The 23,305-nt window shown below is 43.5% G+C and overlaps 1 protein-coding gene across 5 annotated transcripts in view; it reads right to left on the bottom strand.

Moving 5' to 3' along the window:
- The window catches only part of CLCN3 (chloride voltage-gated channel 3), an 84,276-nt gene that overhangs the window by 6,285 nt on the left and 54,686 nt on the right, over window positions 1–23,305 (bottom strand). For all 5 annotated transcript variants that reach the window (XM_036855489.1, XM_036855493.1, XM_036855490.1 and 2 more), the window contains 9 exons: window positions 20,480–20,579; window positions 18,988–19,175; window positions 17,880–18,002; window positions 16,516–16,722; window positions 14,329–14,409; window positions 12,857–13,402; window positions 10,417–10,603; window positions 7,487–7,885; window positions 2,109–2,325 (listed from right to left, as the gene is read on the bottom strand). In XM_036855489.1, coding sequence (XP_036711384.1) covers window positions 2,109–2,325; window positions 7,487–7,885; window positions 10,417–10,603; window positions 12,857–13,402; window positions 14,329–14,409; window positions 16,516–16,722; window positions 17,880–18,002; window positions 18,988–19,175; window positions 20,480–20,579 — 2,048 coding nt within the window. The remainder of the gene's footprint in view (window positions 1–2,108; window positions 2,326–7,486; window positions 7,886–10,416; window positions 10,604–12,856; window positions 13,403–14,328; window positions 14,410–16,515; window positions 16,723–17,879; window positions 18,003–18,987; window positions 19,176–20,479; window positions 20,580–23,305) is intronic.

The following is a 23,305-nucleotide window of genomic DNA, read 5'->3' as shown; positions in this document are numbered from 1 at the left end:
GCTAATCAGAATATAGAACGTGGGGCACCTTCGACGTTGCCAGACACCAGCCTAGTCTCACTTTCTCCTTGCACCTCAGAGTCTAGGTTCCTCAGGTCTTCTTCCCCCCAGACACATAGTTATTTTCCACGTCGAAGGACCCAGTATAAACTGTAACACGTTGACCATTAGACTCTCCACTAAAATGCAGACGAGATGAGCTCTCTTCTTCTTTTAGCTATCAATCTATTTTCCTCGAAGGACAGAAGTAAGGAAAATATAATCAAGGCCAATAAACATAAAAAGCCACCTCCCACCCCACGCTTTCTTACAAACCGGCGGGATCAGGTAAGATCTTCATCCGCTGCCCCCCCACCCCTTCACTCCTTTCCAGCATCCGTGCTGCTGAGAGCCTGAACTCCGTCAGCAGAGTGCACGACGGGCACGAACCCACACAGCCTGTGACATGCTTCACCACGACTGGAGAAGGACATCCACACTTGTTATGACACAAGAGGACAAGCCACGCCAGGCACAGAGAGCAACACAGAGCAGGACAACGTTTAATAAGCCAACTCACTCAGCTCGGCTTCCAAGTGAGCCATTCATTACTAAAAGGACCCCAAACCTTCATGAAAAGGTACTCCATTTAGCGTGTACTTATTAAGCTTTTTAAACCATGAAGTCTGGTACCATTATTCTTTAAATTAAACATTAAACAGAAGAAAGTAGTTATTTTACAACATACATCTCTTCTCCCATCGGTATCTGTGGCATTTGATCGTCAGACTCCCTGCCCTTGATCAAGAGCTGCATCCCTCAAATGATTTATTTCCTGTTACCTAGACTTAACTTAACTGGTTGGCACAGTGGAAACACCAATCATGGATCGAGTTCTCTAGCTTTCTGTTTCTATTCCTAACCCAATACAGGCTAATATACTGTCCAAGAAAACAGTCGTTTAAGAAATCACAAAGAAAGAAGACAGACTCTATCGGCCAATTACCACGTAAAGCAGCACGAGGCTGGGCTTCCGAGCTGGAAGGCTACCTGGCCCCTGAGCTGTGCCGTGCTGACCACGTGCCTGGACACATCTCCCCAGCCTCCACGACCACCTCTGTGCAGGGGGCCGCAGAGGTCAGTGAGAAACTCGAAGGCGGTGTCCCAGCGGGAGGTGTTCGCTTTCCCTCCTCTCTCTACGGAGGGGTCGTGTGCTCTGTCCCTACGGGATTGTCTGTTAAACCGCTGGGTCCCCTAAGTGTGCGGTGTTCGCAGGAGCCTCAGGCGGTGCGGGGGAATCATCCCGTCTACACACAGTCCGGCCTTGCCGTCATCAGCCTGCAGGCAGAACACTGTCCCTGAGGATTCCAGGCAGGAAGAGCAACGCAGTCGGGGTCAAGGGGCCCGCAGAGAAAGGGCAGGAGGCAGACGCCAGCCCAGGAGCAGGGGAGCAACGCCAGGCTGAGGCCCGCGCTGAGGCCGGGCCCGCAGGGCGTCTCCACGCTGCCTGACACCCGCCAGGCCGTACTTCCCACACTCCTACCGTGGGGAAACATGGCCAGTTTACGTGCAAAGGGCAGAGAAATCAACTTATACATTTTAAGTGCACTGGTGTTCATCTGCCAGCACTTTATTCAAAAGGTTTGTGGATGGAGACCACAGAAAAGCAGAAACAAAGCATCTGCAAAGGGTTTTCATCTAATTCACAAACCTCGTTTAATTATATCTGATTTCCCTCATTACACGATAAATCAAAGAATAAACAGCAAAACACTTAGAAAGCTATTACTGTACTGGAGATGAATACCCTAACCACGGAATACTTACAAAAAGAGAACAGGTTGCCGCCGTGCTCCACAACGCGGGCTCGGCCGCCCTCTAAGAGGGGACACACCCTCAGCTGCGCCCCGCCCGCCCCGCACCATGCCGCCTCCGGGCTCCCTGCAGCTCCGAAGCGCTCCTGACAAGTGTCACTTTCTGTTTTGGCAAAGCCCTGGCAGTTGACGCTTTGCCCACCGTCGGTAAGTGGGACTCCGAGGGGCCGATTCTAAAAGGCAGACTGGGCACCCCCCTCCCGGGCCCCCCCAGAGGGCCCCGCAGGCTGGCGGGGCGGGACTGAGCACACTCACCCGTTGTGCGTGACCAGGCACTGCCGCAGGCCCAGCTTGCGGAAGATGTCCACCACGATCTCCATGGGCGTGTGGTCCGTGACCGTGAACGGGCTCATGTCAAGGATGCTGCGTAGCTTCAGCGGCCGGGGACTCTCTGCTGGGAGCGACGGGGTGTGCTGGGCGAAGCACACGCGGGAGCTGCCCACTGTCCCTTCCTGTTTCTTTCTGGCACTCTCTGAAGAGACAGAGAAGACCAAAAATTAAAAACTGATAGGTTTTCTTTTGTTTGTTTTGTTTTCAGGACAACCTGCTTATTCAGAGGTTTAAAACAATAAATAAACGTATCCTTTTGGTCCCCTCTTTCTTTTCCCATCTTCCTAACCAAGAAAAAAACCGACTGAAAAGCCATTTAGCAATTTCTTAAATTAGACAGAATTAGAATCCACCAATAACAAATCACCTTCATGCAAATAAAATACTTGTGGTATAATTATATCATGGTATAATTTTCTTTGCTGTGGTCTAACTCTGGGGGACAAGGAAGCATGTTGGGAGTACGGGCTTTTAAACGTACACAAGTAACGAGAGCACACTGACTACAGGAACACACCCCCGAGTGGCCTGCCTGTGCCGTGGGCCACTCCTCCTGCCTTGCAGGTGGGACCACAGAGAATCTCATCCTTGCCTGGACCGTGTTGTCTATCCTACCCCTGTGAACCAGCTACTTCCTTCTCTTTTCTGACGTTCAAGCTTAATTTTCTAGGTGCGTCATGAGGTGGGTTGAAAGTACAGTTACACACGTCACAGACACCAACCGACTTTCGAGGTTGATCTGCACAGGCTCCGTTCATTCCCGCTCTCCGGGGCTCCGCCTCAAGTGCTCCTGTCCTGTGCCTACTTCCTCTCTGCCACCTCTCAAACTGTGAGACAACAGGTGGCCAAGACGCAGAAAACGGCAGAGGAGGGGCAGAGACCATGGGGAGGAGGAGGAAACCCACGAAAGGGAGAGAATACATAGCAAAATGGAAGAGCTTATGCTCCTAGGTAGTATGAATCCAAAGCCGTGTGTACAAGTATCGTATTTGTCATACTGAACATATTCTCAACATGAGTTTTGCCACAAAAATATTTAGGCCAAAATAACAAGCATCCGCCCTACACGAGCAGTGAGCCCAGCTCATAAACACACACTGCAACGCTTTCTACTCCTTCTGACCAGCAAGGCCCTGCTTCACTGTGCTGTCACAGTCAGTGACGTTCTAGCGCTAGGATTCCCCAAAGCACCTCAGAAGCATGAGAAGGGCACGGAGAAGAAGAAAGCCCATCAGCGACTGACATAAATGACTTCTGAAAAATGCTCGTTAAGCTGCTTTTGGCCCGTAGAAGCACCAGGCTAATGGCCTGTGAATGGAGGAATGGAGGTGCTATGAGCATGCATGACAGCTGCTCTGTGAAACCTGGTAGTGACAGACTCCAGGGATCTACAGCTCTTTCACTTGTATTCATTTTAGAAACCAAAAAAGTCTCTATACTCATAAAATGGTGTTTCAACTACCTGGGCAGGTACAAAGTTAATTTTAACTCCTACAGAGAGATAAACAAAAGGCTGGTCCACGTACTGCAGCTCGGATTATTGAGTAAACGCTGTTTCACAGTCTAAGGCTGATAATAGTACTGCCATGGGGAAAACCTTCGGCAGATCCTCTCTCCCAGGCGCACAAGCTAAAGCTTTACTCTGAACAGAAGCTCCTGAGGGGGCAGGAGAAAAGTACAATGAGGGGAGCAGTCTGTCACTGTGCCATGGTACCCTTCTCATCGTGTTCAGTATGTCAGCGGTATTCGAGTTCTCATGCGTTAAGAATCTCCCTGTAAAACTCACAGCTCCTAGCACATAATCAGAAAGGAGCAAGTACACTTTTTATACCTTAAGGTGGAAGATAGGAAAGATGATTCAATTCACACTATAAATGTAGTATTAAATATATGCTTCATTTTAAACAAATCTATAAAACATTCAGCCTCACTTTTCCATCTGGACCAAAAAAATGCAGGAGGAATGTCTCTCCATTTGGACTAAACTTTAACACAGTAAACTGTCATCTCCTCCTGGTGAGAGAGTCCAAGACAGAACCACGACTTCGTGCAATCTGAAAATATCTTACAAAATTACAGATGCACTACTCTCTGGTCCAGCGATTCCATTTCTAGTATTTCCCTACATCTGCATAGGCAAAACGTCAAGTACACAAGGTTATCAGATATGTGAGGCAGCAATTTTTATCATAGCAACGCTGAAAACATCTTAAATGTCCATCAGTGGGAAGCAGATTTAAAAAATCATGATGTATTCCACGGTACATCCACTTAGTGGAGTACTGTGTAGCTGTTAAAAATAAAATGATTTGGAAAGATGTCCAAAAAAACATTGTTTAGTGAAAAAAACAAGACAGAACAGCATGTATTGGGTAGCATGTTATGACTTGTTTTTTAAAAAAGGAGAAAACGTATATACTTACTTACACAAGCAGAGAATGATACCTACAGAAAACGTAAGAAGCCAAGGAGACAGTCGCCTACGGAGCTAAACTGGTGATTACGAGGTCATGGGTGAGAGATTTTTCACTATATACCTTTTTTTTTCTTTCTCTGTATGGCAATTCATCACTATAAACTTTTAATCTTCTCGAATTTGAACTATGTGAATGTACTATCTACATACAAACTAAAAAAAAGGGACTTCCCTGGTGGCGCAGTGGTTAAGAACCCACCTGCCAATGCAGGGGACACGGGTTCGAGTCCTGGTCCGGGAAGATCCCACATGCCACGGAGCAACTAAGCCTGTGCGCCACAACTACTGAGCCTGTGCTCTACAGCCCACGAGCCACAACTACTGAGCCCACATGCCACAACTACTGAGCCCACACACCCTAGAGCCCGTGCTCTGCAACAAGAGAAGCCACTGCAATGAGAAGCCCGCGCACCACAACCAAGAGTAGCCCCCGCTCCCCACAACTAGAGAAAGCCTGTGCACAGCAACAGAGACCCAAAGCAGCCAAAACTAAAATTAAATTAAAAAAAAATTTTTTTTAACGATATAACAAAATTTAATGCCGAGTTTATAAATAAATTTGGAGAAAACTGCTCTTTTAAAATCTTGAGTTTTCCACCCCCAGACATAGTATATAGTTCACAATTTATTCAAGCATTCCTTTCAGTCCTTTGATAAACTATTTTATATAAATATCTATAAACTACATATTATATACAAAACTCTAGTGTACAGGTTTATTTTTCCCATTCAAAAACTAAAACTTTACCAAAATACATGTTGGCAAATATTTAAGGTGTGTTAAAAAAAAATCATGCTGTGACTAACCCTTCTGACGACACGAGTTGCTGTTTCACACATCTAAAGTACCCCTATTCCTTTAAACTGACATTATCTGCTATCCCAATGTTCTATTTCTCAAGACAGTAATAAAATCAGCTTTTAAAAATATGTCCACAGAATCAATGGGAATATAAATAATTCTTAACTTTACCACTTTATCTTTTAAAAACCTGGGCTTTTTTTCCTTTAAATTCCCACATAAATTCCAAAATTCTGACCCTTCTCTTTTTCGCTTACTATTACAACGTAAAGAACAAAATGTGAACAGCGAAACTCTTCTCCGACTGTAGGTCGGCCGTGGTGACGGCTCAGAGGCTGAAACACTTGAACGCGGCCACGTCACACACACACTCCGCCCACTCGGACAACTACCAGTCTATCAGCTCAAGGGAATGCTAGGCTTTGAGCAAGTCTCCCAAAGCTGCAGCCTCTTCCTTAGCTGAGCTGGATATTGTGCATAGGCTCTTTTCTTTTCTTTCTTTCTTCTTTCTGCTTGAAGAGCTCTTGTAAACCGAGAGCTTCCAGTCTGCTTTGAGAGACGCTGCCCACCCACACCACCCAGCCCTCCCTCTTCAAATGGCTCAGGAACTGAAATACTTTACAACCCTGTGGCCACAGAGGTAAGCTGGAGGGAGGTGACGGGCTCACAGGAATGACCTTTGGGGACAGGCTGAACGCTCTACATGTTCAGCTCCGAGTCCTCTGCTGAACACCAGGGGTATCAAAGCAACGGCTGGACGAAAATACCCTCTATCACAGGGGTCCCCAACCCCTGGGCCACGGACCGGTATCGGCGCACGGCCTGTTAGCAACCAAGCCGCGCGGCACGAGGTGAGCGGCGGGCGAGCGAGCGAGCGAAGCTTCATCGGCCGCTCCCCATCGCCCGCATTACCGCCTGAGCCATCCCCCTGCCCCGTCCGTGGAAGAACTGTCTTCCACGAAACCGGTCCCTGGTGCCAAAAAGGTTGAGGACCGCTGCTCTATTACCTCTGGGGGTTTGGGAAGAGGAGTCAGATGGTGTAGAAAAGGACTGAAGCCTTACTGGGCTCCTCATCAATACTGCAGGACTACAAGGAAAGGGGATAAATAACTTTTGGAGGAACAAAATTGGCTTCCTCCTCCTCAGAAGTTTAATTTCTATCCAAGAAATAACATAGGATGGTTAATGCCTTATATACTTTTTCAACCTGGCATTTAACCAAGAATAACATCTCTATAATTTTTTTCGCTTTAAACCAGGAGTCCCCAACCCCGGGCCAGTACCGGTCCACGGCCTGTTAGGAACCAGGCCGCGCGGCAGGAGGTGAGCGACGGGCGGGCGGGTGGGTGAGCGAATGAAGCTTCATCTGCGGGCTCCCCATCCCTCGCATTACCGCCTGAGCCATCCCCCACCCCTACCCACCCACCCCGTCCGTGGAAAAACTGTCTTCCGTGAAACCAGTCCCTGGTGCCAAAAAGCTTGGGGACTGCTGCTTTAAACTATATATTACAAGTCAATACTGTAAATCTACATCCAAAAATTGAAAACGCAAAACCCTACGGATCTGACATGAGACAGACCAAAGATGATGGAATTTTCAATAACCTGCATTCAAATAAGCCAACTTTATTAACTACAAGAAGGTATTTAGCTGTATGCCTTGGCAGTTACTAAGGCCTTATATTACATGCTATTATGAATATTGTCAACGTAACAAGACTTATCTGAGTGAGAAAAGAAAGAGTCTGACTCCAGTCTCTGATAACAATGCCAAATCAGAAGATAAAACAGTATTTAGCTGGAAAACATACCACGGAAGGGTAAATTCCTTTCCTAAAGAACCTAAGATATTACGAGACATAAAATACACCACTTGTCCCCACGAACCCAACCAATTAAATTTTATAGCTTTGCTTTCTTTCAGAAATCTATTCTGTATTTATATTTGTCCACCTAGGTATCTAGATACCAATAGACAGAGCCGTAGATAGACGTATATATGTGTGTAGTTCTTTAAAAGGGTACCTATTGCAATTGTCAGGTCTCTTCTGAGGGCAAATCCCACTAATCTCTGAGACTCTTTGGACATTATGACAGGAAAGCCGTTGTAGCTGGTCTCGTTAATCATGTTTTCTATGTCATCCACGGTCATGTTGTCCTGGGTCAGGACGGCCAGCGGAGGGTCACTCCTCCGAGGTCTCATGACATCGGCAGCCAGGGTGGTATGAGTGAATTCTTCTTTTGCATCCAAGAAAGGGTATCCATTTAGCCGGATGTGAGCTTCATAAATGCCTTCCCTCCCAAAGGCATCTCCAACCCATTTACTGGTCATTACTGCAGCCATCAGGGGAACAATATACTCCAAGCCTCCAGTGAGCTCAAAAACAATGACCACCAGGGACACGGTCATCCTCGTCACACCACCTGAAAAAAATAAGACCACAGGTCAGGAAGGGCAGGGTCCTCATCAATCCACGGTGGTAGAATTTCCGCCCTAGGCAGGGGGACGCAAATTATAAACAGAACTTAGTGAAAAGGATCATCGCTATTTTAATAAGATCTAGAGAAACCATCTTCTTTGTTTATAACACAGAAGACTATTAAAATAACATTTTAAAACTGGTTTACTTCAGATAAAAAAATCACAGCTGACCGAGTAATACAGTTTGCCATTTTGGTTTACTGCTATCACAAAGACATAATTTCACCGCTATAAAAGCTTACAATTAATTCTTAAAGAACTTGGTGAAGCACAGCATAGCTAACTTGTTTACTACCAATTTACAAATTAAACTCGTGGGTAGAATATTAAATTAATACATTTCTCTCCTCTAAATCTCTTCAAAATGAATAAAACACTCTGACGCCTGCGGTTTCTGGTAACAGTGTAATGCCCCCACTTAGAAAACTCACCTGAACTATTCCAGGTATCTACCAGATCACCACTGTGAGCCCTGCTCTCTGCTGAGGCCTCCCTGACCCAGGCCCCTCCACCCGCGCTGTGTCTGTCCCGTGTCTCTGGCTACCCACACCTTATCTTCCGGCTACGCTGGTCTCATTTCCAACTGCGAAGACTCTGGGGGACCCACTGTTGCAGAAACCACCACACACTCAAAGCCAAACCCCTCTTCTCCCCCAGAGAGCTCCCATCCTGGCCCCCAACTCCAGGACCAGACAACACATCCCTCCTGACAACCTAGTGGCCACTCCTGGTTCATCCCTTTACTCTATCCCAACGTCTAGACTCTCACCTAGTCCTAGCTGATGTGCTCTGCAAACATCTATCTAGGGGCCCCTTTCTCAGTATTCTCACTATTACCCACCTAGTCAGACCCTCAAGTCTCGGCTCCTGAATTTGAATACTGTTTCATCTAACCTCCCTGACTACGGGCCCCATTACCTTCCATCCACTTTATAAGCCATGTCCCCAGGTTAATCTTCCCTAAGTGCTACTTTCACCATGTTGCTCCTTTGCTCAAAAACCTACCAGGACTTGTCAGTTGATACTGTGTGAAGCTAAAGCTCTTCCTTTTTGTTTTTTAACCTAAAAATAGAAGGGAGAAAGAACCTACTATATATTAGGTATCTACACTATGCCTGGGATACCCTAGGCGGTTTACAAAGGCTTTTATTTTTTTAACCAAGCACGTATTTTACCAGGCACCGTGCTAACAGCTTTATATGCATTTTATTTTACACAATCCTCAAAAACAACTGTAGGAAATAAGTACTTATTATTTCCATTTTAAAGATAAGATAAAAATCAAGCAGTAAAGGAATTTTCCCAAAATCATCACACTAAAAATGGCAAAGCCACAACCCTACCACGGATCTGACCAGTTCCAAACAGAAATTCATCCTGACCTAAGTCACTGCCTCCTTCTCACCAATCCACCTTTCTTTCCCAAAGTGCCCCAAACACACTCTCTACTTCAACAATGCCAGGTTCTCCAAAGCCCCCCGCGTGCCGCGTTCACGCGCCCCGACCCCGCTGTCTGCACGTCACTCTCCTCTCCAACAAAGGCAGCCCCTTCAAGCCCTGCTCCTCTTCCAGAGCCCCTGCCGCCACCCTCCCTCTGGATCCCCGCAGGGCCCCTGACCGCGCTCCTGCGCTGGAGCCCATCGCCTCGCGCCGTGCTCCTCCGTTTAACCAGCGCTGGCCTCGTCCCCCGCCCCGCGGCTCGCGAGGGGAGGGCCCACGCTCACGCTGCTTTCTGTACCGCGCACCGCACCCCGCGCGGCGGCGCTCACCGCAAAGCGGATGCCTACTTGCTGCTCTGCAGACAACGATTCCTCCCAACACTTGCATTTAATATGACACTTTGGAAGATCAATAACTACACAATTCTGGCTCACTGAACAAAACTGAGTCAAAATACCAACTATAGTTAAATATTATAACCAAAGTTTAGTTGACGTTTTAAATATAAAATAAAATAATGATTTTCCATGTCCAAGAGGACAAAAAATAGACTCTTAAGAATGTAATGCAGACATTTTGCTTTTCTTTGCCTTAAAGCACTAGTTAGTTTTTTCCTTCGGCTGTAAATGCATCTTAAATGGAGGCAGCCTGGTAAAGAACCTTTTACTAAGGCTGACGGGGAACCTCTGCAGAGGCGGAGTAAAGGTACCCCGAAGCTCTGCTGAGTGCTAACCCAGGAACCACGCTAGAGGGGCTGCAGGTAAGCCACGCACCCCGACAACGAGAAAACAAACACCTCCTTGGCCAGGATTCAAATCAAGGCTCTGTTGTACTGAGATGTTTTCTGCCCTACAGCATCACGCGATATTAAAAAGACGTTAACTGCTCCTACGGTGTTGCATTCACAAGTGTGCAGGGACTGGCGAGATGAAAACCAGCGCTGCACAGGCCACATGCCTCGCCGTGCCCTCCTCCCCCGCCCCGCTCCTCTCCCGGCCACAGGCACACGCGCGCATGCGCAGGGCCCCGTTACCTAAGCAGGCGGCCGCGCCGACCATGGCGTAGAGGCCGGGGGTGATGCAGTCGGCCCCGACCTCACACCACTCCTTGAAGATGAACCAGTCGTGGTGATAGTAGGCCAGCTGCTCCACTGCGATGCCCACGATGCGGCCGGCGATCGCGCCGATGGCCATGCTGGGGATGAACAAGCCCGACGGGACCTGCAACGGGGCAAGCGCTCGGTGAGGCACGTCCCCTGCGCGCCTGCTCCAGACCGACGGTCTAAGCCTTGAGGCGCAGCACGGAATCCTGGCGCAAAGGGAACTGCAGCAAACCCTTGTTCTAACTGTAAGGGCAACAATCCCACCAGCTCAGTTACAAAGTAACAACCCACACTCCCCAGCCCAAAGAGAAGGTGACCCAAGGGTTATTTCTCCGTTAGCTCAGGGGTCTCTTCATGCCGGTCCCTTACATACACACATACATGAAATGATTAAAAGGCGCACAGTTTTCTTGATTCAATTTAGTGAGGAAACCAGGAACAGTGCAGACCAACTATTTAACCAATATTAAAAGACCAACAGCTCCAACCTGCCAGGCACGAAACGAGCCCAGCACAGAGCAATACGTGTTGACAACTGTGTCAGGTCATGAAAAGAATATGCACACAGAAGGGATCAAAACAGACGTTTCACTCTCCCACCAGGTAGGCCCTCAGCCAGAGTGGAGGGCAACGTGGGCCTTGGCGGCCTGCCCGCTGCCTCTGGCTTCCGTGGGAGAAAGCTGGATTTACAGAGCAGACTCCCTGCAGAAGTGGGGGCTATAGTGGCTCTTCTAACTTGGTTCTCTATGAAAAAAGGGGAAACTTCACGGCTTTTCTATCACTTAACCCACATGCCCAGCGGACTAAGGCAGAGCCCAACAGAAGAGAGAGACGGTGGTTCAAAGGCTGCTGCCGCTGCAGTCTGCTGAGCTGCAGCTGTCCTCCCCGTGGCTCACAGTGCTGTGTCACCGGTGAATGGTAGCAGCTGCATCAGCCACAGGCGCTGGCCTTTAAAGAACGAGGGTCCGAAGGACAGACATCTGATTCCCACACACATCACTGACGATCGTAAGAATTACATCTCCGGCAAATCACTAACTGATGAATGCTATTCTCACTTGCATAAATTCAAAAGAAGCAATGTCCCAGGGCACAAGGCCTAGCTGCCTGAAACCCCTGGTGGAAAGGCCTGGTACTCCCAGGCCTAGTGACTGAGCTCTGAGCCCACAGGGCCCTCTCCAGCCAACACGCCACAGTGATACAGGGGGCAGAGCAAGGGCTCCCCACACACACCCACATCCGAATGCCTGGGAATCAGTCCGCCGCACGCAGGGGGGATTCAGGTTGTTTAATCAGCTGACCTGAAAACAGGAGATTACCCCGACGATATGGGTGGGCCTGAAGTAATCACAAAGGCTTTTTAAACGTGAAAGAAGGCTTTAGAAGAGCTCGTGTCAGAATGCTGAGATAAAGCAAAGACTTGACCAGCCATGGCTCTGAGGATGAAGGAAGGGGGCCAGGAACCAAGGCACGTGGAGGCTGGAAAAGGCAAGAAGACGGACTCCCCCCCAGAGCCCCCGTAAATCCCTGTTTGCATCTTCACTTTAGCCCAGGGAGATCCAATTTGGATTTCTGATGTCCAGAACTGTAATAAATGTATGTGATTTGGGGGTAATTTGTCACAGCAGCAACAGGAAGCTACTAAAAGTGGTTTTAAAACATAATGATGAATTCTCTGACACCCCTTCCCACTCTGAGGCAGAGTGTGTGTCCCCTCCCTGAACCCGGCGCCTCTGTGACCGCGCAGAGAAACAGAACTCAACAGGAGGCGTGCTGCAGGACATCCTTGGCTAGGTTAGAAACAGTCCTCTTGGAACCATGCTCTGGGGACCCTGAACTGCCACCATGTGAGGAATCCACCCACCCTGAGGCCACCACGAGGGAAAAACCAGAGACAGTGCAGGGGCCCAGATGGTCCCCCCCAGCTGTCTGAACCTGCTCAGCCCAGGTGCCTGACACACGAATGGCTCTGAGATGCCTCACACACGAATGGCTCTGAGATGCCTGACACACGAATGGCTTTGAAATGATCAGCCGAGCCGTGTCTTGATGACAACCGTGGAACTGACCACGAACACAATATGCCCAGCTGAGACCCTCCCATCCTACTGACCCAACATGAAGAGCACAGTAAGCGGTTCTCTTAAGCTGCTGGGTTTGGGGTAAGTTGTTAACCCGCAAGAAATACCATGCTCAACAATATATCCTAAAAAATTCTTCTTTTCATTACTAAGAACTGAACCCAAAAGATAACTTTTTCAGCCTACATTTATGAAGCAACCATCTTTAGATAAAACTTTCATTTCTCATTCCACATACAAGTTCTGAACATGCCAAGACTACTTACATATCACCTCACAGGAGCACCTACCTTGATACCAAAAGTGAACACTGTCATTATGATTTTAAATATGAGCGCCAAGCATAACTGCCATATAGCTGAATATACTCCAAGGCCTGCTGGACGATCAGGAATGTCATCAACGATTTTACTGGCGTTCATGTCATTTCTGTAGTCGCAGAGAGAAGAGGATTCCAGGGGGCCGCAGTCTGTGAAAAGCTCTTTGATCAGTTCGCTGGTGTTGAGCCTCGTGTAGGGATTAGGGAAGGCTGCCACAGCAGTGACGGCTGCAACAATGATGACCTCGAGAACAGGGTACTTTCCAAACGTGGTGGATTTGCGTCGGCGACACCAGGCAATGTTTGCCCTAATGAAAAAGGCTCCCCACAGCCCTCCAAATACCCCAAGGAGAATAAAAGGAAACAGTTCAAAAAGGTACCACGGTGTATGATACTCCACATAAAAAAGGACCAGACGGCTATTACCAAATGGATTGATGGATCTCAAAACAAATGCAGCCACTAAAGCAGCAAAAAATGATCTCCATAAAGTTTTTAGAGGAAAATAATAGCTAACCTAAAAAAAAAAAGGAAAAGAAAAATTAATGCTATAATTTTATAAGATAGTTCTGATATGTTATAACTTGAACGGTAAATATCAACACTCTAAATTTTGCTGCAGCTAGAATTTACATATAATGGATTTTACCGTGGTAAGAAAAATACAACTATTTAGTAACTTTGGCTATCACATCATTACTAATTCACAGTATCAACTGATTATAAGTGTCTAATAATTATTTAAAATACGTAGCATTGTGTTATTTTTAACATGAGCTTCATGCCAATTCAATCATGGTAGTTAAGAATAAATGTACCACCACCAACTCCTGTTAGTTCATAAAGAAGTATTTAATTTCCCTCTTATATATTAAAGCAAAAAGAAGAACATAAACAACTGGTGGAGAAAAGTAAATTTTAAACATTTCTAAGTCACATTTTTGTGTAAATGTGTAAAAACTCTTAAGCACCAGTGAGAACACAAAAACAAAATATTCCACTGAGGCGACCAGAATTATTTCCTTAAACATCAATAACTGCCATAGAAATAATCACACAAGAAAAACTTAAAAAGACTTAGAAACTGATTAAAAATCTTTAAATAAAAACAAGGCTATAATTTAGCCAATAAGGATTGTTTCCAATATTTTCTATTTGTGCTTACTCTTATGTTCAACAAAGTTAAATTTTAAATAATCACTAACATTTTATACATGAATAATATTTTAAAAAGACTTTTCTCAATAAAGAACATATATATTACTTTTCATGACTTTTTAATGTAAGAAAGAGTGGAAAATAACTATGAAAATAAATTTGAAAACTTAAAAGCAAAGTCTGTGTCTATTACACTAGCTATAAAACTGAAAAGTGTGCCAAAATACATGTGTGATGGTAATTATACATAATTTTAATTGCTGGTTGTTGTTGTTTTTAACCTACCTCTTCCAGGCTGAAAAGAACTCCTCCGATCGGTGCACCAAAAGCTACAGAAACACCTGCAGCTGAGGCAGCTGATAGCACCTACAAAGAGGATGCAGGTTATTTCACATGTTCTTATAAACTCAAATATACCAAACACAAGTTCTTCATGTTACTCAAATTTTCGAAATGCCCTTCTGAATTTAACTCACATGTCTCCCTCTCTCCAAGCAAAGGCAAATATTTTTTCTAAAAAGATTTTCTTCTCTTCTGCTTTAATTGAAAGGTCACTCTTATATTCAATATTCAGTCAAAAAACATTTGCGCGAGATATACCAATGTAATAAGCAGGATGTAAAGAAAAGGCAATGACCACAGACAACCTTCGAGATGTGTGCTTGAGGACACCAGTGGAGAGAGACCAGTGGAGAGAGCTGTTTGTTTGTTTTGAAACAGGGTATTACTTCTTCAGATTTTGGAGCTCACTGCTGCATCATTAATAATTACTCCAGCCCACGTGCTAGTGAAATGTCCAGGGAACTTAAAACCTATAGCGCTCCCTACAGGTTCCGTTCCCTAAGTCCTCTGAAGAGCCCGCTCCTGCCCCCAGGGGACCCTCGGCTGAAGGTGCAAACCACGGCCGCCCGAGGGCGCACGCGCACCACAGGCCACAGCAAGGAAGAAACAGCACGCGCGGGCCTCCCTCCCGTCCCCAGGCGGCCAGTGAGCGCTGCCCACCTCCCACCAGGGCGAAGCCAAACACACATAGCAAGTCACGGGGCACCTACTGGTAATCAAGTACTTTCCTAAGTCTTTATTCCTTTCACTACTTTACTCCAGTAAATATCTGAGGCTACCAAAGCATTTCCTCAAATGGTGAATTCTGACATCTCTGAAAGAGAAATTTGAAATAATAAAAATTAAACTGTAAGTGTTAAGAGCACGAACTCCATAGTCAGGCTCCAGAGTCAGTAGTTGGTAAATTAAAAATGAACAAATACTTGTTTTAATTAAATTGTACCCGGCTTTAGAAGGCAGACTGCTTGTTTGGGGGAGGAGGAAGAGCAAATCTAACTTACCGTTTTGTTTTCTTCCACCAACAGGATTGCAGACAACAGACTTAACTGAATTCTCTGATTCCACGTTTATTATAATAGAATTTTACAATCAAGCTAGCACCCGCATACCTAAAAGTCACAGATGTTTTTGTCTGTTTCATAAATATCTAAGAATCACTTAATTTAAACACGTCAAGGAAGTGGTCAAGGGAAGAAGGCCAAAATACGAAGCCTAAATGCTTTCAACTAACGTGTGAACTCTAGTCATTTACGCGCCAAGGTGTCAGAATCAAGTTAATGTCATAAACATTACTAATCTTCACAGTGTGCACATGAAAATCTGGGTGAATTTAATTTCTATAATATTTTCTAATAAATTGATTTTTGTACTTATAATGAATAAATAGAAATTAAAATCTTACCCCACAAATGTCAAGGTACAATAGCAAGTAAAGGAACTGCACTGGGTAGACAAATGCAGTTGAGACTGGGGAAACAGGAGGGGACTGGGCTCCCAAAGTCTAGAGCTAATAAGAAGGTCCCAGGAGCCCACTTTTCTTCTAGAAAATATCCACAGCAACCTAGAAACATCAGGGGAACTCTATGATATATCAAGTTTAAAGGTCTCCTGGAAGATCTCAGGCAAGAGGAAGTCCTGTATCCCCTTAACGTGAATCTCTGATGTAACCTCAGGAGGTTAAAGACCCTTTGAGCTTCTGTAAGGTGCCAGAGAGCTCTCTGAGATGACACACCTCTCCCACTGGGCACCAGACACCTCCTCCAGAGGAAGACAGCTGGTGAGATGGCCCACCCCAGGAGAAACACTGATCAGAGAAACGGGAGTAAAAACAATGTTACATTTGGGAAACACTTCAGAGGAGGAGAGGTGTCAGGCAGAGCAAAAACAAACGCAAACCTCTGTGAAATTCAGGTGAAACCAACGGACACCAGGCCATCTAAACCTCCCTGAAATACAGGAGTGAGCCGCACTGGGGATGGACTCCAGACAGATACTGGAGATCATTCAGAACACATTAAAATTGTAATCTGAATACAGAATTTATCCAATGTGATCTTTACACTAGGAAATTCTTCACTGATTAAGTCTATTTAACAGATGTTCATCTGTCAAACAAAAGAAGACGCTTACCTCTCTTTTCTTAGCTTCATTTGTGCTGTACTTCGGAAAGAGGTAGGAAAAGATATTTCCACAGCAACAGGCAACGTGTACCAAGGGCCCTTCTTTTCCTAAACTCAAACCTGATGCCACAGCCAGTACTAATGTGATGGTTTTAATCATTAAAGTCCATTTTCCCAAGTAGCCTCTGATGATGAATCCACTCAAAATAGTTTTAATCTACAAAGGAAAGATCAAGGCAGCTTAACTTCCTTTAAGAAACATGAGACCTTAACTAATAGATTACTCTCTTGTTTTACTCACCCTGCAAACTTTGGTGGACAATGGAAAGATTCACAATTCATTTTTTGAAAGCTTGAACTATCATGCTCTATATAATAAATCTGTAACGTATTCTAATTCTCTTCCCCAGCAAGGATAGAAGGCAACCCTATCTCATGAACAAAACTAAAATACCAGGCCATGTTAAGGGGCTACAGACTTCAATGCAAGGGGTATAATTACATAACCAGCAAATGGTAAATTGGGATATTTCTGTTACAGACATATAATACAGTTAGATACACTTCAGACATTCTGTGTCAGAAATGAAGATATTTTGCCTTTAAAGATATTGTGCCTTCTCAGAGTACTGTAATAATGTGTAATATTTTCCTATATATTAAGAAGGATGAGTGACGACTGCTAAATACTACACAGTATTGCTCCTTATTAAAGATATTCTTAATTAATACAGCTTTAAAATCACTAAAATTGTTTTTAAAAGCAATGCACTAGAAAAAGCTAGTAACTTATTTAAGACAGAAAACTAAAAAGGGAAAAGAAATAAGTTCACATCATGTTCAATCCTAAGTATATTCTTCTTTCAGTCACTGTTGATAAAAAATAAAACCCAAAAGTTTGTACTATGGACCCACTATGATCAAATATTTATTTTAAAGTACAAAAGGGTTATAAATGTTATCTGCCAAATTCAAGGATTATTAACTTATCTAATTAAAAGATAGTTATAAAAAGAAAATGAACGTAATCAAATCCGGTTCATATGAGCAAAACATCAACTAAGTCACCAAAGAACTTTAGGCTGCAAGATATTTTCCAGGTTCTTGGTGTTTAGCTGAGTGCTGATATTCATTTAGTCATGTGCGAAATTAGTGGTGAGGAAAAAAAATCAACCTCCACAAAAAACAATGAAACGAGTATGGGGAAGAATTTCTTTCAAAGATGTCTACTATCAGTTGACATTTTAAAAATTTTCTTTTTCATATTACAAACAAACCACTTCCCCAGAAAAACCACTACTTTTCCCCCTACAGGCAAAAAGATCAGTATCACAACTGCAAAATGTTAATGGCACTAAACACTGCACGGCTTACCTCTGGAATCCCAGAGCCACAGGCATACGGAGCAAACACCTTCACCAGGGAAACGGCAAGAAAGGCGAAACTCAAGGCCCAGAAGATGTACATTATGTAGTTCATGATGTACGAACCAGGACCCTAAAAAACAAATCGTTCAGTAGCATGAACTTAATTTACGGGCACCACTAATTCAAGCGCTTGCCACCTCAGCAGCTTGCGTAAAACCTGTCGAAGGCTCCTGGTTTACTGCCACGATAATAAAAGCTTTATATGAACAAAATATTTAAGTAGAATCTAAAAACATATTTGTATACACACCAAGGAGACAATCTATTTAATATCTTTCCTAGCTTCTTCCTGATCCTCAAAGTCTTGTTGCCAAGAATCTCAGCTGCACTTCAATCTCCGCCAACCCACAAACCACTTTTTGGAAACAGTTGGTGAAGACAAAACTAGCTTCACACTCAGATTTTATTTTGCTGCGATTCTCCTGAAGATTAAGTGAGAAACAGCATACTGCCCATCTCACCAGCAGACATAGTCTTTTGAGTGCTAAAATTCAGCTACAATAAAATTTTAAAAACATATCCATATCTTACCATGTAACCATATATATATATATAAAATATAATATTCTAACTTCTAAAATGTTCTTTATAGAACATCAACAATAGTAAAATACTCATTTAAAAACTGTCATGCCACAAAGAAAAATCTAGGCATTTCTGCAAGATATCTCCAGTTAGAAGGCTTATTTTCACTACAGTTTTTGATAATTCATACTTCCCAAACAATTGTGATGTATTATGTTAATAGGCACTTTGTGGTTACACAGCTCCTACTGCACTTCTTTTCTACAATAAGAAACACATTTTACGTCATAACCCAGCAGATTTGTATGTGGCTATGCAGTTAATAGAAGAGCCTCTTGAAACAGTACCTACATTTTACTCACACCAACGTATTCTCATACTTTCCATTCTATCCTATTACATTTCTTTCTTTATTTTCCTTTAATGCAGTTGCAGTCATCTAACATGTGATTAATTCTACAATTAAATGAATTGGAGACTCATTTCACGGTATCAATTATTAATTCACTTTGACACAAAGCAAGACTCACCTCCGCTTGCCCTATGATTAATTCCGCCCATGTTTTCCACTGTGGACATTTATCCCTCTCCTCAAATGTGGTTTCATTAGACCCCCAGCAACACTGTTCGTGGTTGTACCACAGTGCGCTAAGGCAGATGCCCTCCTTGAGGTCAGTCATCCAGTCGGCGGCGATGTCTATTAAACCAGCCAATGCCCCTAGAAAAAATGTTGGAGGTGGTGAAAACAGGCAGTCCATTTCTGGGGAGCCCAGAACTATCAGGTTAAAAGGGTCAAGGAAAGCTGGGGACTCCCTACAAATAAAGGGTCATAAAGGGAATACTACACAAATTTAAGATTTCAAGTCGTATTAGAAATAAGTTTCTGTTACTTTTTAAAAAGTGTAACTAGCTATTCTTTAAAATAAAATTGTTATCCTTCGCTTGAAATTAAAACTACTTACATCATTAAAATTCACTGTGATTTTTAAAATGTGTCGGAATCTTCCAAAGACAACCTACCTGGCAGGAGGGGCTCATCTCAGGTTGTGAAAGTCATAGTTTTTACTAGTGTGTTTTAATCTGAAACCTAATCCATAGATTTACAAAGGATCTCAAACTCATTAAAATGGAATATCCGTTAGAATTAGTGAAACTCATGGCATTAATGAATTACTGTGACAGACTACCAGGTTTTTTTTTTTTCTTTTAACAGAAAATCAAATATACCAAGATCATCTTACTGACAGAATACAGAGAATACACAAATTTATGGTCAAAATCTAGGTCCTTCTCATATAAAAAGATCAATGGGTCACATAAACAGTGGCCAGCCAATAAGGGGTATCAGATGCCTCTACTCTCTACACAAATTTTAACTTTCCCTCATGTTCTTCGGGACATAATCTTCCACAGTGGAAGCTGAAAGTCAGTAAAACAGCCCTTCGTGTTTGTTTTCACATCTTCAACTGCTATTAAAGTCTCACCCAGAGGGCCTCTGGGCATGGTGCAGCCCACACGGAGCTTAAGTGTGGGCTCTGACCGTGGCCTGCCGACTCTCTAGCTACATGACCTCGGTCAAGTCGCTTAAGCTCTCTGTGCTTAGTCCCCTCGTCTGTTAAGACTCAGACCATAGGATTGCCATGAGGTTTACACACACGTAAAGCTTTTGGAACAGTGTATGACACACAGGAAGCACTCAATAAATATTAGCTATTTACTGTGATGTTAACATTAAGATATACTTCACTGATCATCTGGTCCAAACCATGTATTTTACAGATAAAGAAACTGAGCGAGAAAGATCAACCAAATTGGATAGACACGTAAGGTGACAAAGGCAAGACTAGAACCCTGAGCCTCCTGCCTCCTAGTCTTATATTTAAGAAGATTTTTTTGAAGAAAAGAAACAAAACAAATGCTTCTAAAAATCGAAAAGTACCTGAAAAAAAATTGCAAGAAGGAGCGGAGAACTATTTATTATCCTGTTAACCAAGAAAGGGTTACATTAAAAATTTTCTTTACCTGATGCCAATCCCGTTAGTGTTACTACTAGCCATCCTGACCACGCATCATACAAACTCTTTGTCATTTCCCATGCTGATTCTTTCTTTTTGCTGTTGATCTGAAATTAGAAACGTTTACGCTTCATTTTTCAAACTACGAACAGAAGCCACAATTCTAGAATCTAACGATTTTCTCAGTTACTATACATGGAACAGTACCTTCTGAACTAAATAATGGGATAAGTGAGTTTGGGGCAGAATCACGGGGTCAGACACCTGTGACCCAGATGACAAGCATTTACCCAGAAATCTGTATTTTAAACAAGAACCACAGGATGAGAGCAAAGGGGTCCACAAACCACATAAAGTCTGACATAGATTGTTTTAAACTGAATCAATCTTAGCTGGTATACATCTTTTATATTAACAGAAATAAGACATTATAGCTTGAAATGTCTGTCATTCCCTGCTCATTCTCTGCTTCTAGCAGTTAAGTGGAATATAATAGTCTTTAAAAGGCAAGGTCAGTGAATAACAGTACTATGCCCATAAATGTAGTACAAAGCAGTCATGTGAATAAAGGGGATGCCAAAATGTGTAGGCCTGTAATATGCGGGAATGGAGCGCTCCAATCCCAGGGGAAGGGTCCCATCACTGTGTAAGGCAGAAACGTCCTCTACAAATACAGAGCAGGAGGTGAGATTCGCAGGACGGCAACAGATTTGATTTCTAGATCTCACTCTAAGACACAAGAGGGCAAGTCTCTCCTCTCTTCCTAAGAAACGATCCCTAACTTGCCCAAACCTCTTCTGTCCTACTACCACAGCTGCTTTACAAAGCCACATTCTCGGGCCAGGACTTCAGTGCTCCTTCAACCCACGGGAGGGCTACAGCCGGAATTCAATGATCTGGCCTATTTCAAACATTTGCTCTATTTCAAGCCACAAGGCTCCATTCAAAAGACTCAGTAAGTCCTAAATTGAATGCGGCAATTTTATTCCTTCTATATTATAAGCAACCAATCACAGATATTAACCATTCTTTAGAATTGAAGGTAGGTCATTCCTTTCAAAAACAATAAACCTCATGTTGCTTCTTCCTCTAAGTAAGAATAACTGTAATGTTTAATGAGATATAACATTAAGTAAAAATTTGAAAATCATCTAAATGTTCATCAATATAGTACTGGTTAAATAAACTGCAGTACATCTATGTCATGAAAAACTCTGAAGCCATTAAAAAAGAATGAGATAAATGCAGTATCATTTGGGGGCGAAAAGCAAGGTATAAGTGTGTACAGGACACTACCATTTATCTAAGAAAAATAAGTAAATATATATATGCTTGTATTTTAAAAAATAAAGGGACAAAACATAACACTGAAAGCGTGAATCATTACCTGTAAGAGGAGGAAGGCAATAAGTTGGGAGACACAGGGACTATAAAAGAAAGTAATTTGTATGTATAACCCTAGTGGGATAAACACGAAGGACAAAAAGTATCGTAAAAAAAGAAAACACAAACTCTTCAGTAAGCATATTGCCGGCGAGAGTGTTGGCAGCATTATTCTGAAATAACACATCTGCTGTGTGTGTTGTGAGGAGAATCAATGCATGTGACGCTGAGATTCCGGGCTTGGCTGAAAGGAGATACAGGTTTAAGGACTAGAAGTCAAATGAAAGCCCTCCAGCATTTAATTTAAATCAGAAGGTTCCTCTAAACTTAAGAGGCTAGACACAATGGCCAGCCTGCAAGCCGTGAGAGCCTCCAGCGCTCAGGCTGCCTGAGTACCATTTTCCTTCAAAGGAACCAGAGCTCCTCGGAGAGGTCCGGGTTCGGTGCAGGAAACGTGTAACATGAGCCAGGATTATCTTGTCTTCCCAGGATACATCAAAGTCTACCAAGCACGGGCCAAAGGACTCAGACACCAACCTAAATAAGCTGCCACTGGTCAGAAATGGAATAACGTGGGCATCAATAAGGATAATAATTGTGATGATTAAAACACATCAAATATGTTTAGACCCCTGAAGATACAGAAACAGCAACCAAACAAGCAAACCAAAACCTCACTGGTCAACTCTGAGGGCGCTAGGGAGCCGTGAGGTGTCAAACTTCCTCCCTTCTCTGTACCATCCGAACTTGAGCGAATCCAGGTAATTGGTGTGGGAAGGTTCTCTTTATAGAAAAAGTCAAGCTAATAAATAAAAGCGGAATGAGAATTAGATTGCTACCATCCTGCGAAATACTGACATAAATATTTGAAATGATATAATGCTGATTTGCTTCAAAATAATCTGGGGTAGGAGGGCTACAAGGACAATAAAAAGTTTACGGGAAAAAGGAATTAGATAGCTATATGCACTGAAATAGAAAGTTTTCTTTTTTTTTAATTTGGTGCTTTAAGAACAACAGTAAGAACATCTACATGTAGAACTTCCCAGCTTTAACAGAGTTTTATGCTTATATAAGCATATATTAAAGCAATGAAAATGATATTTGACTTACTTAGAAAGAGATGATTGATGTGAATAGCTAGGACACTCACTGACTACTTCACTTATTGTTATATTATTTGAAATGTTTTCAAGGACCATGGACTACTTTCATAACCTTAGAAAAAAAGGGATGTGTGTTGTGGTTTTAGTTTCAGTTTTCTCTAAAATTTTATAAACACGGTATCTATGGACCCTTTCCTACCCCTCACTTGAGAACAACACATTTAAACCCTCCCTGAATATGTCAGTGACTCTGTAAAGTAATACACTTCCAAGTACAACTGTGTTTACCTAACAATCACACAAGGTACGGAATTTATAGTGTGTGTGATTTAGGCACACTGGAT

This window comes from Balaenoptera musculus, chromosome 6, assembly GCF_009873245.2.
Source record: "Balaenoptera musculus isolate JJ_BM4_2016_0621 chromosome 6, mBalMus1.pri.v3, whole genome shotgun sequence".
NCBI lineage: Eukaryota > Metazoa > Chordata > Mammalia > Artiodactyla > Balaenopteridae > Balaenoptera > Balaenoptera musculus.
Note: the sequence above shows the minus strand (reverse complement) of the source record. Positions and strands in the feature narration are given on the sequence as shown.